Source organism: Nipponia nippon, unplaced genomic scaffold (genome assembly GCF_047370975.1).
Source record: "Nipponia nippon isolate SJK-2023a ecotype South Korea unplaced genomic scaffold, ASM4737097v1 scaffold_5, whole genome shotgun sequence".
Classification (NCBI taxonomy): domain Eukaryota; kingdom Metazoa; phylum Chordata; class Aves; order Pelecaniformes; family Threskiornithidae; genus Nipponia; species Nipponia nippon.
This window is the reverse complement of record NW_028262369.1, coordinates 29,180,270-29,199,589: the sequence shown is the minus strand read 5'-3', so window position 1 is coordinate 29,199,589 and position 19,320 is coordinate 29,180,270. Positions and strand designations below refer to the sequence as shown.

General features: G+C 40.1%; 1 protein-coding gene across 3 annotated transcripts in view; it reads right to left on the bottom strand.

Annotated features, from left to right (window-relative positions):
• BEND5 (BEN domain containing 5) overlaps positions 1-19,320 on the bottom strand; it is a 963,465-nt gene that overhangs the window by 163,293 nt on the left and 780,852 nt on the right. For all 3 annotated transcript variants that reach the window (XM_087732924.1, XM_087732922.1, XM_087732923.1), the window contains exon 10: positions 216-327. In XM_087732924.1, coding sequence (XP_087589050.1) covers positions 216-327 — 112 coding nt within the window. The remainder of the gene's footprint in view (positions 1-215; positions 328-19,320) is intronic.

Here is a 19,320-nt window from a genome sequence, read left to right as displayed (position 1 = left end):
CACTTGCTCTCTGCACTCTGATGCTTCCTGTGACAAAAGACACAAATGTTCCCTGATCTCATGCAGTGGGGGTGGTGTTTGCTTACTTCTCTTTTATTTTAGTTTGCCACTGGATTAAGCCACATCAGAGTTACTAGCATCTTGCACAACCCCGCAGCAGGAGAGAGTCGGTACATCAGCAAGTGGCTGTTCTGGCATCACCTTTGCCCACTCACCGGATTGTTGTAAATCTCAATGATGAGCTGTTTCACTCCATGCAGCGTGGGATGAGCCCAAGGAGATGGATTTCCCCAGTGCCGGTTTAAATCAAACCCCATCAGGGAGCACCTGCACACACAAAAAAACAACACACACAAAGAACATATGTGGGCTGCAGCCTCTTCTGGCTTCAGCTGCAGAATTAGGGATATATTCTGCATCTTATGTATTTAAACAAGTTATTCTCATGGAAAAAACAAAGCAAATGCCCCTCCGAGGACAAAGAAAGCCTGCAGCAATGGCCACTTTTAGAAATAATATGAACAGCAGAGTATCGACCGGAACATCTTTGGTCATTCAGACTTCTTCCTCTCCACAACACATACACTCACGCTACCCTTTGCCTTTTGCCAGCTTGCCATGCTGGCACTGGAAGATCCTGCTTGGCCTTTGGGGTTCCCTTCTCTTCAGTGCTCTAGCTGGGGGTCTATAGCTATGAGGATGATTCATAAACTGCATCACCAGGCCTTTACGTTGCCCTCAGTCAGGCCTTGACTAAGCAAGCTGTTAAAAGCATTGAAATCAACGGCCATTAAGTATGCGCTTAAAGGATTTAAAGCATGAATGTAACTGTTCCACCAACCTAGGGTCTCAGTCTCTTCCCCTCCTGCAATTGCCTACACAAGTTAGCCAAACAAGACACTAAGTTAAAATGCTTATTGGCCATCAGATCTTGTGACATTGAAGCATGTATGCCACCTTGGCTTCTCCTTCCTGCCCTGACTCATATCCCTCTCAGTACGTTGTCATGAGTTTGATTCTGCTGCTCCCAGTCCTGTGCAGTAATATCCCATTCTTTGTGAAGTCCCATTGAAACTCAATGGGCTATTGGCAGAGTGAACACAGAAGAAATTAAACAGCTGGAAGTGGCACAAGTAGGAAGGGGAAATCATGTCCCTTGCCTACTGCAGAGATCATCTAGACAATCTGTGGTCACTGATGCAAGCAGAGAGAGAAGTCCCTTCTGTCTTCTCAAGCTGAGCTTGGGACCAGTGGACCTTGGGGAGATCTTGCTCAGGAATTCTATGAAAGACCACACAAATAAAAAATGCCCAGGCAGAGATGCAACTTCCTCTATATTTAAAACAAACAAACAAAAACTCAACCTCACTGCTAAGCGTTAAAGCTTCTTGAGAAAAGAAGAGCTTTCCTTGATCCCTGGTCTATTATGAGAATGTCTGTTCAGCCTTAATCTTTTAAACACACCTATGCAAACAATAGAGATTTACTCCAGTAGCGCTATACCTCGACAAAAATTTTAAGAATCTGATGACTGAAAAACAGAAGTTTAATTGGCAAAAAGAAAGGAAAGTGCCTCACTTCTCTAACAGCTGAAGCAAATGATTGAATACTTCAAACCTAAATAAAAACTTAAGACAGAGAGGTGAAATGCTAAGAAAAGTGAGGAGATGAAACTGGAGGATTAAATTAATTTCCAAAAATGATGAATAAATATTTTCCTATGAACCAAAACTTACAAAGTTAACGGGACATTCTTCTGTAAAAATTCTTATGGGAAGCTAAGTAGGTAGGAGCTGCCTTGTTCCTTGACCTTAGACAACCCAACCATCAGGCTGTCTGGGAGTTCAAACACCCAGCTGCCAGCTCTGCAACTCTATCACTGCTGCCTTGGTGTACAGACGAGCTGGATGGCTTGCTGTGGTGGAGAAAGCTACCTCCTTGTCTTGGTGGTCACTTGTCTGCTTGTCTAGAGAACAGATGGATTTCTTCTCTGGATACTCCAACAGCTACAATTCCACAACAACTCTGAAAGTTGTCTCCATCCAACTACAAAGCAAAACACGTTCTATAAGATTTCTCTCTCTCTTTTTTTGTCTTCATGTAAACTCTCTCCACTCAGTTCTACTGAATCCTATCTTCTTTTGAATCCACAGACATTAATATAAAATCAGAAGTACTTCCAGAGACATAGGTGGAATTACACTGGGATAAAACTGGTATAAGAGCAAAATGATGGGAATGAGTTTTTGATTTAATGCAGAAACTGTGGTGATCATCATGAGCCTTACTGTATTTTGGCACAGTTCCCAAGAAAACAGCATGCTCACTCTACAGGATAACTTTCTTAAGAGGTCAGTACCTGAAATCATATCCCCTTATATGGTTAATGTGTCCCATTTACATTTTGGTTTAAGAATATTTAAAACTAATAATACTACAGAAAACAAGTATATTTTGCTTCCATTATATTCATCTCCAAAGCACATTGAAGTGGCCAAGCTACAGAGCACCAAAAGCAAATTTTAAATTCAAACATGTGTTGTCAATATTAAATTTGGGGTTTGGGACTTTTTAGATAACTATGTAAGTCATCCCTATAGGGAACAGAAGTAAGGAATATCAAATTTATGTAAGATACTAAAGCATTGTGATTTGCAATGTTTGAATTTGCCATGAATTTCTGGTTCGTGATGAATCTCATAGTTCATTTCAAGCAACAAGAACAGTTGAAAATAGTTGTCTTTACTTGAAAAAACTTTATGAACAGAAGGAATCAATGCTTGACAAACAAGTTATTCATTTGGGAAGCTCCTCTGAGCTCTATTTAATAGGAACCCAAATTAATTTCCAAATATCATTTAGATAGCCTTTGATGTGGTATATCACATCTTTATCAATGTAACAACAATTAATTAAATTTCTGATGTAGGCATTACTAGTTCTTTCCAGTCTGGGAACAGTGTAAAATTTTCTTTTTTCCCCATGTTTTTAAGTCTTTTTTCTTTCCTTTTTGCCTAAAGACAAATTTGTATCTACCACATTCTCTCTTTATTCATCTGTTGAAAACTTGTCTCTCTAAGGAAACATCAAGTTGTGTTCCTTGGTACTTCAGATTTGATTATTGACTCTATTACATGTAGAACTGTCTCCCAAAGCTCACGTATATCAGGACATGACCAAAACATACGGTAAGAGTGTCCCACATGCCTATTACAGATCCTGCATTCATTATATTCTCTTGCTCCCAGCTGACGTGATCTCCCTTGTGGCTAATACCTCCAATGCAAGAACTTGAACAGGATAACTTAAAAATTGCATCTTGCACTGCTTTTTAATTCCCTCTACCAATCTTAAACCAGATCATTTCTAGTACATGTTGCTTGCTGCTTCCATTGCTTAACTGTTTACCTTCTGCTTCAAGCACTGGGTAGGCAAAGTAGAATCATAGGTACACTCTGGAAACAGCAGCTCTACAGTGGGAAACAACTGTGTTCCAATATAATACAAGATCTTTCAATATTTAAGAACCGCTCTCTTACTCAGACTGCAAGTGCTGTCATTGGCTTCAGCATGGTTTCTCATGTGACCCAGATTTAGAAAGGGCCATCAAATCTGTCCTATACAGATGAGGTTTATTTTGTGCACTAAATAAACTAACGTGTTCAGTACAAAATCAACAACGGGAAAAACCCCTATATTATATCAAAGGACTGTTTAAGGATGATCTTTGAAAGGGGATATGGAAGAGAGCAAAACAGGAGACATTACAGACTCCAAGAGGTGCAAGGGAAGACAAAAGTAGCTTCAAAATTAGTGAGGGTTGGAGCAGGTGAACATTTCCAGAATAAGGTCACTGGAGAATATCCCATTCCATGAAGTTTAATGGCCATGGCCATGAATGCTCTTATAAATGTGGCAGGTAATATTGACAAGGAATCAGATAAGAATGACACGCTGGCACAGCCTCTCATAGGTTAGAAAAAGTATAATCAGAAGTAGGTGAGCTTTCTACAGCAAGCAAAGTAGCAAACTGCTACTATTACCCGATTGTGGTCTTTATTCATACGGTGAAGACCTGGGTTGTGTGTCACATAGTCATTGCTGCCACAAAAAATGACATGTATGTAGTGTAAAATATTTAAGCCGTTAACAATTGTTTGAATTTTGGATTATGCTTCTTAGGGTTTGCTAACTATACAGACCACATACTATGTTTCTGCTTTGTGATTGAATGTGCGTTTAAATCAGGTTCTGTGATTATACTTGTTGAATTAGAATTTGCATTTCACAAATGTTCTCCAGCCTTTTTCTAAAATTTCTGTTTTCTATAAGTAGATAAATTTATTACAGTGTTTATAAATTTACATAAACACAGTGCAAATTCAGTCAAAGCAAATGAGTTTCAAAATTGAAATGGAAACTGAAACATTTTGCAGCATTCATCCCTCCCTACTTGGGAGACAGCCAGATCTCAAGAGGTTACCAGCTCAACTCAGTAAAACCAAAGATGTTCAGACCAGCATTCAGCTTCCTGGGCAATTATCTGGACAGAACCTCCTTGCCTCTGGGGGCTTAACTCATCACTGGTTTTAAGGATTTCTCATGCAGCTGCTTTAATGAAAACAACCTTGTCCCTTTCTAGAACTGAGGAAGGTTTAGTACCAGGGCCTATGCTGAGTTTATTTTTAGGGCTGCTTCCTGTTCTTTCAAGTTGTGGCTCTTCTTTCTGGAACCTCCAAGTTACAGAAACCTCCAGGAACTCTGCCTTTCTTTCACTTCAGTTCTCCCTCCCCTGTTCGTTTTTCCTACTATGTGAGTCTAAGTCTCTCACTAACAGACCCATTTCCACAAGGTGAGATATGGAGAATAATGGAGGAAAGGAGTTAAAGAAATCCTTTTTCATGGCATATGATTTATTACAAAGAGAACTCTACACTTTTCCCTTCAGCTTTGTAAGGTCGTGTTGGTTCATTGGATCAGTACCAGGTGAATCTCCAGATAATACTGCACACAAAGCCAGGGAGTTCAAATCCACAAATGGCACTACCAACAGGGTTAGGATTTGAAATTGAAAAGGTAGTGGGGGGAGGGGGTGCACTCCCTTTTTTTTTTTCTTCAGGCTTATTGCAATAAGAGTGGAGACAGAGGGTAATTGGTCTCTATTGTTGCACTTCTTCGAAGCAAGAGTTATAGCAAGAAACTGCTGTGAGACTGCAGCCTGCAATATCATGCAGGAAGAGCAGGTGTGCAGTATGAGAGAGTGAATACAACGGGAACACATGGAAGACTTGCTTCTTTTAATAAATATATCATTTTAAACCTGTTATATTGATGACATTTTACAAATCAACTCTACACCTGCATCGTCGAAGTCAGGGTCTTCATTATTGTGCATTTCACTGTTTGGGTGCTTGGGGTTTGCGATTTATGCATTTGCCTGTTATTCATTAAAGAGGATTTGTTCAAGCCCACATGTTCTAAGGCAATTAGGTAGCAAGACATCCTAATGCTCCAGCTACAGAGAACCCCCCTTCCCAACTCTCTCTCCCCCTCCCCAGCTTTCTGCATTTTTAATTTAGAGCTCTGGAAACCTTCACAAAGGCTATTTAACATAACCACTGCAGCGTGCTCCAGGCAGAACACAAGTGGCCATACAGAGCAGAACAGCATTAGCTCCCAGAGACCACATGGTGGAGTAGATGTTTACAGAATGAGCACTGCATGGTGTACTGACATAATTTTAAATAGTACATGACGGTTAAAGATGTGTTTCTCCATTTTCTGTGTAAACAATGTTAAATAAGAATAAACACAAAGGGATATTTTCTTCTTCTGATGAATACATGCATTTCTCAGAGCTGGTAATAGGCATTACAGACACACGCACCAAGGAGAACACGCATCCCCACCTGACACAGGCAGACTCCCTTCTCTGATCTTCAGGATATATCTCAATTCCAGTATTTAACTCTCCCTACACACCTCAGGTCCCCAGTAATGCCAGAAGGATTCCTGGGCATGAAGCAGAATGCTGGAAATAAAAACCCAGCCTGCAGTTAGGAGAATCACACCCTGTGTGTCTGGGATGTAACACGGTAAGATCCTTTCACTAGCATAGCTCATCCCTGTGGCTAGCATAGGGCTCATCTCCCCCCTGCATATTTTCCTGCCCACTGCCCAGTCCAATTTTCAGTTTTGCAAGGGACGGGGTTTCCAGCGCACCCCTACGAGGCAAGTCACAGTTCAGCAAAATTCTCCTATAGGAAGCTCATGTCTGGCCCCATGTGTGGATCTCTCCGAATGAATGCTCTGCAGGAGCAGGTCTCGTCTGTCCTGCCCCTGGAAGGTGTTCTTGGGACTCCCATTCCCAGCTGCACGCTGAGTCACACTAGCACATCAATCTTGCACACCCAGATGCTTTAACCAAGTTACTGAGAGCACATACAGAACTTCCATTTTAAAGCCTGATTCATTGTTTGGCCTTTTCAAAACCAAACGTATCATTGACTTAGTGAGAGGAACACAGCAGACAGCAGTTTTTTTCCAGCTTTTGGATCCCAAAAAATTTCCACTGCAGGCATTGACTTTTCAGAAATTTCACATACATAGACCATAATATAGTATTATATGAACTTTCTTTCCTGATGTAGTCCAAAAGCCACCTGCAACTCATGGATCACAAGCTGTAAACCACTGAGAAAGAGAATTTTAACTTCACATGTGCTTAATGTACTGGACTCCCACCTCTGTGAGTGCTGTCAACAGGTCAAGCTCCTCTGGGCCCTCCACTTCCACACAGTGCCCTAATCCTGTCTCCTTACAAACCTCTCCCTTCAGACAGACAGACCTTCTTTAAACTATTTGTATTTCTCTGTCTTTCTGCATTCCTGGAGGTGGAGGTTGGGTGGAGATAAGGTAAATTTGTCGCAGTGGTTCACAGAAAACAGCTAATATACACGTAAGCGTTTCTGGAGACATGGCTCATCTTGAATTATACTTTTGTTCCCACTTCTGCCCCTCCTCAGACTATGCAACTAATCTGATACACAACACACCTCACAATTATTAATGAATACTCCAGCTGCTGTAGAATGACATTCCCCCACATTACAACATATATTTCATATACTTCTTGGCAGATGAAGCTGGCAGTCTTGCTTAACCTACTCACCTTCAGGCAAGAGGAAAGGACTGTCACGTTCCTTGTAGACTGGCATTGTATGAACACCCCCAAAAGATGGTTCAGCTCTTACTATCAGACCTATTACACACAGAAAGCTGCAGCCAAAGGAGCCAACCTTAATGTCACAAAGTTGATCTCTTAAAAGTTTGGATATGCCACAGCTGCACAGATGCATACAATCTTCATTCAGCCCTGTGTCTGTCATTATTATGACACAGCCTTTAACTACAGGAGCACAGGGTGTTTTTCCACAGGGCTCTTGCTTTATTCTGTGCACAGGATCAACACTGTTCATTAATGAGCTGATTATTCAATATTTTGGCTTTTCCTTATTGTTCAATATGCAGCCCTAGGCTCCTGCTTACTGCATGCTACTCAAAGCCTGCTCTGAGGACAGAGCTATTCAGTTCTTCATGGTTTTTCTAAAGTGCTTAGCACTGCAGGAGACAACTGCTTTATAAACACTGATGGACTAATTTTCCTAACAGCACTGGTAGAAGCGAGGACCACATTGTCCCCAATTCATAAAAGAGCAACTGGGACAAAAAGTGACTTACATAAGAGACACACACTAATTTGGGCCACCATATCTGAGAGGCCAAGGACAGGATTTTTATTTAAGAGAACTTACATTTATATAGCATGTTACATGTTCAGCATCTAACTTACTTTGATTTGAGCTGAAGCTGACTGTATTCAAGGCTTCTCCAAATCTGACCCCAAAATGGCAATGTGAGTGGATAGAATATTAGAAACATCCAAGTTTATGGAATTAGGACAGTCAGAGGTTACTATAAAATGGTAAGACATTACTGGATCTCAAATGGGTTTTGGGTATTTTTCAGTTATACCTTCATTCAGCAATTTGGCTTGGCTTTGGATCCCAATACTGCTGCATTCAACTGTGTCTGAGAACCTGCTCTAATATGTGGTGGTTAGAGTTAGTACTGTACCTGATATTGCATTTACTCTCCTGACTAGGATTAAATGATTACTCCACTACATTACAGGGTACCAGACTATTTGCATCCCGAATGTCACTTATGCAAAGGCAGTGATGCTGCACACACATTCTCAATAAATCATGCCAAAATTCAGCCAGAAGAAATCCATCTCCATCATCACAAAGGCCTTTTCCTCTTTGATATCCTGAAGCGACTGACTTGATACAAAAACTGTCAAGAAGGGGTGGGCTATTCTGATGAGAAAAGCAACACAGGACTGAAAAACTGCTGGCTGAGTAATAACTAGCAAGGCTTAACTGCCCAGCACCAGAGAGCACCATTGCTGGCTTCCTTTTATAGCTATGTTTGCTAACAGGCTCTAATACACTTAGGTATTTCTCACTCCCATGCACAGCCAGAATACTGAATGTATTCCTGCATAGACTTGCCATGTCTGTAACTTGTTCAGCTTGCAAACGACTTTTTGGATACATAAGTATCCATCTATTTGGGGTTGGTGGGAGAGAAGGCCCCTTTTATTGTTTCTGCACAGCATTACTCAACCCATACACATTGCCTGCAAGCAGCCTACCCCCGCTTCATTAGTTAGCATGTGTAATTTTCACCAAAAGTTAGAGTCAGGAATAGGTCCATTAGCCAGGCACTCCAATACAAAGTCCCTTTACCACTACTAAGTGAAAAATTTACAATTGTATGGTAAGTCCTGAATGAAACCCCAGGTCTCACAGTATTACAGGAGAGGGGAAAATGACCCAGTGGTGCACTTAGGGTGACAACATGAGACTGTTAACACCTCTTATGCAACGTAGGGAAAAGTTGCAATGCCTCAGTTCGTACCTTGTAAAAATAATTATATTATCAACCCTCCATGGTGTTTTGAAAGAAAATATATGAAGGATTATGAAATACTTTGGTGCTACAGCGATGGGGATATATTAGGCTCTACAGATGGAGATTAAGTGATTTATGATATCACAGAAATGTTTTCTGACAGACCCTGAATTTTGGTGAGGTTCGCTTCCAACAAGATTGCACTACTTCACATTTAACAAACACTTCTGAAATGCCTGTAAGAGCAATAAGATATCCCAGTCCATTTTATGAGAGAAATTCTCTGAGGGTTTGGGTGGAGAAGGGGGATTGTGTGGGGTTGTTTTGTTATATCCGTGAACATTTCCTCTTGTTTCTTCCACCCCCAACCCCCTGTAACTAAAGATATTTTCCTCTCAAATGTCTCTTTATTCTCACTTTAATTTTCAAGGTCATCTGGCCCACTGGGTGTGTTACATATTGTATAATTAAAGAGAGAAGATTAACCTTATTCTATTAGATTGTTTTAGTACCTGCCAGCTGACTACTCTGCATTAGCAAAGGGACAATGTGGCCAAGTCAGTTAAAAAAAAAAACAACAAAAAACAAAAAAACCCACAAAGCCCAAGCAAAAAAACACACCAAAAAACCAGACCATTTCATCTTTGGAAAGTCCACCAGAAACTCTAAGCATGATGCAAATGTTCTTCCCATAATCACTGCTATGATAAAATAACAAACATTTCATAGCAGAAATAATACGAGTGTCTTGTTTGTCACATAACATTTCAGAAGATGGCAGACAAGCTATAAAGCCCTGATCTGTCTCTGATTGCAATCAACAAAAAGCCCAGATGCTTTCAAAGGGAGTTAAATCAGGCTTAGATCTTTTCCAATCACTTGTTAATTTAAGGGGCAGAGTTTTACCATCTGAGCTTCACTGCATGGTATTGCCTCAGCTCAAACAACACAGAGAAGGAGGAACTATTTGACAGCGTGGTGGTCTCTGTTCCATTACCAATTTCTACCTCAAATCACTTAGGCTTTATATTTTTCACGAATCCCATCAGTTAAGCACAATATATGCCCTAGAAGGCAAGCTATCTGGCAAAGATATATTTCTTATCATACTCCATGACATCTCCTCTTACTAACTCAAAACAATGTATGAGGGGATTTGGTGCCATCACATGAGATATGGGTCAGTTGTCCGATATGGATGCTTGTCCGATGCAGAAGAATGGGAATGTAAAGCACTCAAACTGTAACTTCTATCAATCACTGCAATGCACCAGCAGAATGTGATTTGATACCAAGCCAAGCTGAAACTACACATTTTGATTCCAGAGCACTGAAACATCTCATTGCAATGAATAATGGTACAATGAAAGATTAGTTTGAGAATCCTGATGAGAATGTTAAATCTGAAAAATTTAAACTTTCAGGGATTCGGAGCATTTTCTTTTTTTTTGTTATTATCCCTCAAAAATAGGCACTTGGGGGTAAAAATGGTCAGAAAAGCAATTTTTGTCTACTAGTTAATAGAAAATTTTATTTTTATACCCTTTTCTGTGATGTATAGAAGAATGCAACAATTACTGAAGACATGTAACAGTTGAAGAAAGGAGGTGAGGATCAAACACCGTGCCAAACTAAAATCTTCAGGTAACCGTTATACAGGCAGACCACAAAAGAGTTCAGGTGGAAGCTGATCTTAGCATCCTTCTTATCCCACTACATACATATAGCTTACTTAATCAAAAAGGCAGCTGTGTTGCCTAAACATTCATGAATGAAAGATTTCTTGTCAGTCCAGTTACTTGAATTAAACCTGCGATGCAGAACTGATCTTATTTTCTTATGTAATCCTTTGAGACATCATCCAATGTGAAATTATGACATGCCACTGGACTTGGCTTTATACATCTCTTCTCATCCTTAGATACTTCACTTTCAAACTTAACTGTAGAAGGCTGAGCACTCCATAATTGTCAGACAAGAGTACACCCTTCAGTCTAACTGTATCTCTCTGGCACTACGGTCTGTATTATTTTTCTAGTGAACCCTCCTTTCAATCAGCCAGAAATTACTGATGAATATTAAAGCAGTAAGATACATGGGTACATTAAAATCATGTAAGCAAATTGAAACAAAAGAGCTCGACCATATATTGGTTCACTGGCAACCTTGTCCATTGTCGCTCAAAAAGTATAGTGAATAGGTAGAGTACAAGCCCAATATTACTTTAGCCAAGTTTTATAGGGAAAATTGTATTTAGTCCAGTAGCACCTCTGAGAAGTTCTTACGCCTGACACTGTCAGCACCACAAGTGTTAGAGTCAGCCTATGTCATCCTCTGTTGAGATGGTGAATGTTATACCTGTTCTCTTAAGCACATTACATGTGAAATGAAAGATACCATGGCAGTGGAAGGAAATTCAGTGCAAGGTCATCTCATGGTTAGAAAATACAAATGCTTATGTGCTTCTGCATGCTGCAGCACTCAATATCTTCTGCTTTTCCATGCTGGTTGTTGTCAGAGTTCCACTTCCTCACCACATCTGCACTAGAGCAACAGAAGTACTACTTTTCAGTCTGCCTTCTTAAGGAAAAAAGACTTTAATAACCATACTGATCATGCACAAAAGTGTGGTTTTGCCTGTCTGTCCTTCTCTACCTGTAACCCATCTAACTTTTAAACCCACTGCCCAATTTTTACTCTATTTCACAGAAAAGGACATAATGGTAAAGAGGCTTACATGTACATATAAAATGCATGTGTGCATAAGGGAAAAAGGTCAGGCTCAGGGAGGTGCTGTTAAAGCTCTTTTGTAAATTCAGCCAGGCCGGAGCTCTGCTCTTCATCTGGCTCCCTGTGCACCTCTAAATGGATGAGAGATGAAGTACAGTGACATGGCAGTGCCATGAGAAGCGGTCCCCACAGACAATCAGCAATGTACAGATGTCAGAAAAACTGGAAGTTTGAGAGGAGTTTTTGGTGAGGTTTTGGCTCTTTGCTTGAAAGAGATTCCAGCAGATATGCCTGGCACTAGAAATCACTTCCTCCTGTCCCGGGATTCAGACTCTGAGCAGGAGAATGCTGCACTCTGTAACAACGAAGGCTGTTACTTTAAGAGGGTTAAGCTCTACCATGTCCAGCCAAAACCAGAGAGGAATTTAGAGATCATAGCATATAATGTTCTAAAGCCTGTCCTCTAGCACTGGAGGGCGAAGATTTACCATTTGACTTGTCTCCTTTTAGTTAAAGGAAACAAGGCTGATTAGGTCATGCTGTTTGTGCCTGTGTTACATTTCAGTAACTTTTGGGTCAACTGGTGAACTTCAATCAAATTTGACAATCACTTCAAAGATTTTCAGTTCCTGTAAGCTCTATGAATATAGGCAGCTAGGCAGAAGAGAAAGAGGGAGATCCTATGAACATCTCCACTGGAAAGATTATATAATGAAGTCAATCTTTATTAGGCAACAGAGAATCCACATGGGGGAAGAAAACCTCCCACATTATGACTTTTTATCCATGGAGATTTTCAAGACTTGACTCTAAAAAGCCCTAAGTAACCAACATAACACTGAAGTTAGCCCTGCTTTGAGAAGGGACTTGAACTGAAGACCTCCAGAGGTCTACATTAATCTCTTTTTCCTATAGTTCTATGAAAATCTCAAATATAGGGAAAGTTTCAATCACTGCTCATACCTTGGTAGACACCAGAGAACTCAGCTGTGGGGCAGCAGACTTCACAGGCTCATGGAATGACTTATTTTTCTTTATGCATATTTGCAGCCTCACACAGTTCAGCACCCTTGAGATAAAATCCTATAGCAAAAATGTACAATGAATGAGAACATATATGAGTGGGAAGTGGAGGAGCAAACAGATTTCAATTTCAAGCTTTCATGGCTTAGCATAAACAAACATGAAACAATTCATCCTCAGAATACAGAGGTGGGAGGGGGATGTTGACAGCGTCCTCTAGACACACAGGGAGACTGAGAACTAGGGAGCCTGGAGCAAAGAGAACATTTCAAAAACTGTTTAAAGCCTTAGGAAAGTTAGAAGCAAAGATGAAGCTTGCCTGATTCATGCACTGGGGCTGTAACAACGATTCTCTTCATACACTGCTACTCCCCAAATTGTCAAAAATAAGCCAGCTCTGTCAAATATTGCTTTCTCCTTAACAAAGATGACATTTTAAAATCTCACTTAAATTCGGAATGGGTGAACAGATTTTTGAAAAATAAGAACAGTCTAATAACTTTCTAGAGGAAGCCACAGAAATACCTTCTAAAGAACTCACACTGAGCTAAGTCTCTTTATAACCCTGCAAAGTCTATTTGAATTTTCTATTTTCCCCTCCTTTATTTTTCATAAATTCATCCTCTGCCCACATCCAAGCTGACAGGAGACTAGAACTCAAAATACTCATCTGAGATGGGGTCCCATTTCTACACCTTTTAGTTGACAGACAGTGCAGTGATCTTGTAGTGATTATGAAGTGATTAAGGAGATGGCTGGCTTCTGTTGCAGATTCTTGTAGACATTCACTTAAGCTGTAAATGGACAAACTAAGTTCATCTTCCCAGCTGATTTGCCCATTAGCTTGCTGTTTCCCACAGTAGTAAAAGCAATGATTAACTGCGTAGATTGTTGCTCAATGCTTTAGCACCTGCAGTGCCTCCCATTGTAAGTTTGTTTCAAAGCATTACTGACAAAAACGAGTATCGCTAGTTCAGACTACACCCCTAAGCCTCTAAAACCGCTGCTTCTGATAGGATGAAGCAAAGTGTCAGTCCTTGTTTTCTCATCTCATCCCACAATGTCATCTTCCTGGTGGGGTTCCGGCATCAGTCCTTCGGCTATACTCTGCCCTGAGAAGTACTTCAATATTTGGCAGGCAAGACAGAAAACCATTCAACAGTCCTGATACCTGGTTTGTCCAAGCTAAGACTAAAATCTTAGGGGTGTGGCTTCTGCTGTGGACTGGTTTAGTTCTTTGATTTTGGTAGTTAGTGCTCCCACCTTCAAGTATTTCCGAAGCAGATTCTTGTTCTTGCCTCCTGACAAAAAAATGCAAAGCAACTTGTTTGTAAGGCTCATGAAATGGGATTACTGAAGGCATGTAGAGAAAAGAGCAATTCACTACCTTCAAAATCAAACCATTCCTCTACATTGGCTTGACCTGAATGCCTGCCAAGAACATTGTGGTCTCCCTATCTGAAACTCACAAGGCAGAATTAATAAAATAAAACAAACATTGACAGCAGTGAAATGGGTCACACCCTGACCATGAATGTGCTTGAAAGAGAAGATGGAGGTAACCAAATTTGAGGTTTACAAAATTAAGTGGCTCACCTGTAATGGAAGCACATGGAAAGAATAGTTTCATGGCCAGGAAAAGAGGAGATGAAAATTACTTTCTCCACTTCAAAAGAAAATTTATTGAAGCCCGGAAGACAAGAACAGAAGCAAAGAAAAAAAAACAAAACAAAACAGCCCAGAAGAGCTCTGAAAATCCAATCTCTCCCATCAGCCTCTGGAAAATGGATCACCTATGCGTGGTATGATTGAATTTCTCTGTTTCATCACCCTAGTGGTAGCATCTTGTATGAAACTCTGGTTTATGAATTGAGTTTTGAGCAGGACCTGAGAGAGCAGGAGTTATACCAATCTAATCAGCATGTGACAAACACATGCATCAAAATGTTGCATTGTCAAGATCCAGAAGCCACTTAATTCCAGAAAGATTTTAAAGTTGAGAAAGCAGTTTTGGCAACAGGATTAGCAATTATGAGAAGGAAGATGAACATCCAGGTAGAGGAAGATAAAGCCATTTTTTTTTCAAAACATCCTTTCAAAAATTAGGCCATGTTCCTACATGGTTTCTGACTAACTTCTTACACAAACCTCTGTTTTGTTCAAATGAAGAACACAGGTGCCACCTTCCATTTAGTCCATCTATTTTCTGAACATATGATAATAATGGAACAAAAGATACATGAACCGAGATAAACAACACGACAGCAAACCCCATAAAACCCACAGGATAAAACACCACACAACATTCTGAGCAAAACATCCCAACAAAGTAGGTTAAATACAAAAATAACATGCTAATGTCACTGCCACACAGCGAAGAAACATGCTAATGCCACTGCCACACATGAAAGAAAGCAAGATTCATGAGACTGCTTTGTAATGGCTCCTAAACAAAAGCAGGGCACAGAAATTGTCCATGATTATCAATAACATGAGACCAAATCGGAAAGCATGTGCATTTAAGAGAGATGACATCAAATGCTTCCTTCAAAAGAAAAAGAACATCACAATCACTTTGTATTTCCCTGGTCTCAGCTTGCATTTCCTATCTAAATACTGAAGATAGCTTCACAGGATAAGTACAGATTAGCAAAATATTCAAGGTGATTGAATGGATTAGTATTATTGTTTAGCACAATGCAAGGTGATAGAAAAATCCACAGAAAAGAAAGATGTGATATCTGGACAGCCACTTGAAATTATGCAGCTCACACGCTGCATTTTTACATTTTTTGTAACATCATCAAGTGTCACAGTAGATGCCTTGAAAACAATTCCAACTAAATAGTGAAATTTAAAGCTGGGGCTCTTGAGCAACAGGTGGAACAAAAATTCCTGAGTAAACTGCTATCTTGTTTGTCACACAAATAGAAAATCCATATGTTAGTGCCAGAGGCAAAAATAACATGTTCTAACACACTACACATAACAAAAAATATGAAGAAACATTTGTCTGTAGGAGAGGAGGAAAAAAAGGATAAAAAAGAATTTAAATGTATCTAGAAAAGTCCAAATTATCTTAAGAGGAATTCATCCTGCATTAAATCCCAGTCAGGTAGAAAGCATAAATGCATGGCATCCTCACCATTCTGGCTATTGTAATCATGTCCAGCAGCTTGCTCTCTCTGTTTTCCCCACCTCATAAAGATCCACACTTTAGTTACAGGTTTACTAATGTGTTGTGTTCCCCTTAGGTCACAAGAATGCAATACCTTATCAAACGGATAAACTGTTTCATGGCATGACGTGGCCATTTTGTTTATTTCTAGGTATCCAACATTAATAGAGTGACTTCCACATAACCTGTAATTAGGGATAGAGATTTTTGCATTCAGACATTACAATTCTATGCAGTTTTCTTGGTTTCAAGAACCAAAGACTTTGTACTTCAAGAGCTAAATCAAATCCCCTAAAATTCAGACATCTATGGTTTGCTTTTCACTGAGGTTCTTGGAGCATTTCACAAATATTAATGAAATGTTCTCCAATGCTTCAGTGAGGCAGGTGCATAGTATTAGTCTCACTTTGCAACTAAGATGACCGAGAAACAGAGGGAGATTGAGTGAATCATCCAAGATCATTCTGGGACATGTCCGACAGAGTCATAAATAGAAATCAGGACTCTGCAAAAAGTAAATAAATCACCTCCCTCCCTGGAAGAAGCAGCAAAATATTTGGTTAATTTTAACTGCATGCATCCTTCCATGCTTCTGGGTTACAGCCAGGAAAGGAAATATCACTATTCTGAGCAAGGTCATTCCCACAGAAAGTCCAGGCAGACCTTCACCATAAGTAACACATGCAAAAACCACATATCCTCACAAGAATTTCATTTGAATGTTTAGGATCCAAGATACAGGTATAAGGATTTGAGATATCTCAATAAGCCTTATTTATCTGCAGAGAACCCCAGTTCCAAATTTACTCATGTTATCTCATGGGTAATTACCAAGGCAGGAATAAACAGCAAATGACATTCACCAAGTGGACACAGGACAGCTAAATATGCCAGGTTAGCAGAATTATCTTCAGATATGAAAAAGTAACTTGCCTTAGACTGGGACGGGCAACTTTAGCCAAGCTAAAAACAAATTAATGTTGATATTTCTCTCTCCAATGTAGCAGAACAGCTTAACTCGTGTGTGTGTGTGTAAATGAATAAACCCAAAGAGCTCTGCTTGACCAAAGCACTACAGATGCCTCCCCGCTCCCGAGAATGCAATATTCAAGCTTAACTGAAAAACTTAAAATATATTATTTGGGCTAAAAAGGCTGTTTGCTTTTTACTTCTCTTGACAGTTTTGACAAGATGACTATCAAATGGAGGTTCAGAGATAGATGTAAAGCAGAAAAAGTCCAATTACCAACTTTTTTCTCCTCCAGAAATATTTGAAACTACTTCCCAGTCATGAACAATACACAAGTATATCATTGAAAACTGAAAGGTGGCTTACCTGAGGCAATCAGCACAATAATTGGGACAATTCTCAAACAAAAAAGGTCTTTCTCCAAATTTGTGTTCACAGCTCTTCTGATCTCCCCCCACCCCTTGAAGTCAAGACTTCAATTTGGCAACACCGGCATTCTCTGCGCTGGCACAAAATGTGCTCTGCAGCCATCTCTGTGGCCATACTGCTCAGCAAACTAGGATCATTAACCTGGCTCACAGTTTGACCAAACTGGAAAAAAAAAAATTAACATTGCAAAAACCCAAAGTCCTACTGCAAACAAGGTCATTTGGCTTTTATTACTCCTCTGTTGCAAGAAAGGGACATTTTGAGACAAAGTCTTACATCACAAAATCTCTTTAGCCCTGTTTGCTTCTTTCTCCACTGTGCCATACTGCTTGCTCTAATATATGAGCAGATGACAAAAAATTTTGAAGAGAAACTTTTAATCTTAAGAGACTAAAGGGAGTACTACACAGAGTAGTAGCCAGCCCTGGACACAATGGAATGTACACACTAAGACTAGATAGTCGTGGGCAAAGGCGGGGAGAAGAGGGATGATGCAAAAGCACTATGACAAATGGCAGCAAATGTGTTAGATTCACAATTCAAGGAGATGGTGGTGGTGGGGAAGATGTATAAAAGCAGTAGATCAGTTATCAGGATAAGAAACTAAGGACTGAGGAGACTAAGAGATAAGGGATAAGAGATAAGAGATAAGGGAGAGATAAGAGATAAGATATAAGGGAGTGATGAAAAGCAGCGTGAGAATAAAAGGGATAAAGGTGGAAGGGAGGAGGAGCTGAGGACACAGCTGGTCACAAAAAGGGGAGAGTGCCTAGCCAGAAGACAGAGACATTCAGAGCGGCCAGAGGTTACTGTGTCACTGTTTATGACATACGGAGAATGGGAGCAATCACATTTGGCTTCTGGATCTATTTCTAGAGCGTCATCCAAACTCAGCCCATAGATGTAGTCGTTTTCATCATAACACATACAGGATTCCCAGGCAAAAAGGTGACAAATGGGTAAAGTTGTGTTTGGAAATATCTCAAAATTAAAAGAAAGACAGAAAGACGGCACGAGGAAGCCATAGAGAAAGAAAGAAAAAAAAAAGATACTTTACACATTACTGAGACCAGTATATCAATGCCAGAATACGGCACTAGATCGTCACAAACAAGATACTTAACTAAATAAGACTGTTGGTTTAGTCTTCTAACCCCAGCCCCTTCAACTCCCGCAAGTTAACAGGGTTAGAGAAATCTGTCCATATGGCAGTTTAGCCCACTTACTGTCGATGATACAAATCACTTTCTGGGAATGCCCTACTGACCACAGACAGCTTTAAGCCACCAGTCTAGAGTAGATGACAAACATTTAGATGGCTAAGCACTAAATAAAATTAATTGAACTTGTATTATTCAAAAAGGCATTTGAAGTGTAGGTGATGTTATACCTACTAAGCAAAGTCCAGAATCTATAGGGCAAGATATGACAACATGAAGATAGTAATCCCCTAATCAGGTATACAAAGTCCTTCAGGCTTTTCAAAACACTAAAATGCCAAGGGAAACTTTGTCCTCAAGCAATTGCAAGTCAAGTTTCATAACCCAAAGAGGTGCACAGGTTTTTTTTCACTGAGTTTTCCGAATGGAGCATCCAAACCTTTGAAATTCTCTCATGGCTCATTTGTAGGCATCTCACTGCATCCCAGTGAGAATGGATGAGAGGGATAATTGAAAATGGGACACGTGGGCATCAAAACAAGCAAAATGACCCCCTCCTTTCTCTTTTTCTTTTTCTTCTGGTTCACACTTCTAAATGAAATCCCAGGCTGTCTTCCAAATGCTACTCAGAGCTGTCACAGAGAAGGAACACATAGAGAGCACTTAAACAACTGACTGACCTATTTCCATCCTTGTCGGTGCTGCTGCATCTAAACCCTTCGTTCTGAATTCTATGCACATACATGCACACATGCACAGCAATTTTCCTGTATATTCCCATGAGGAACTATTTCCAAAGTCTAACCTCAGCTCCTAAAGGAGCTCTCTGTTGTCTCCCGAACAGCTGTTAA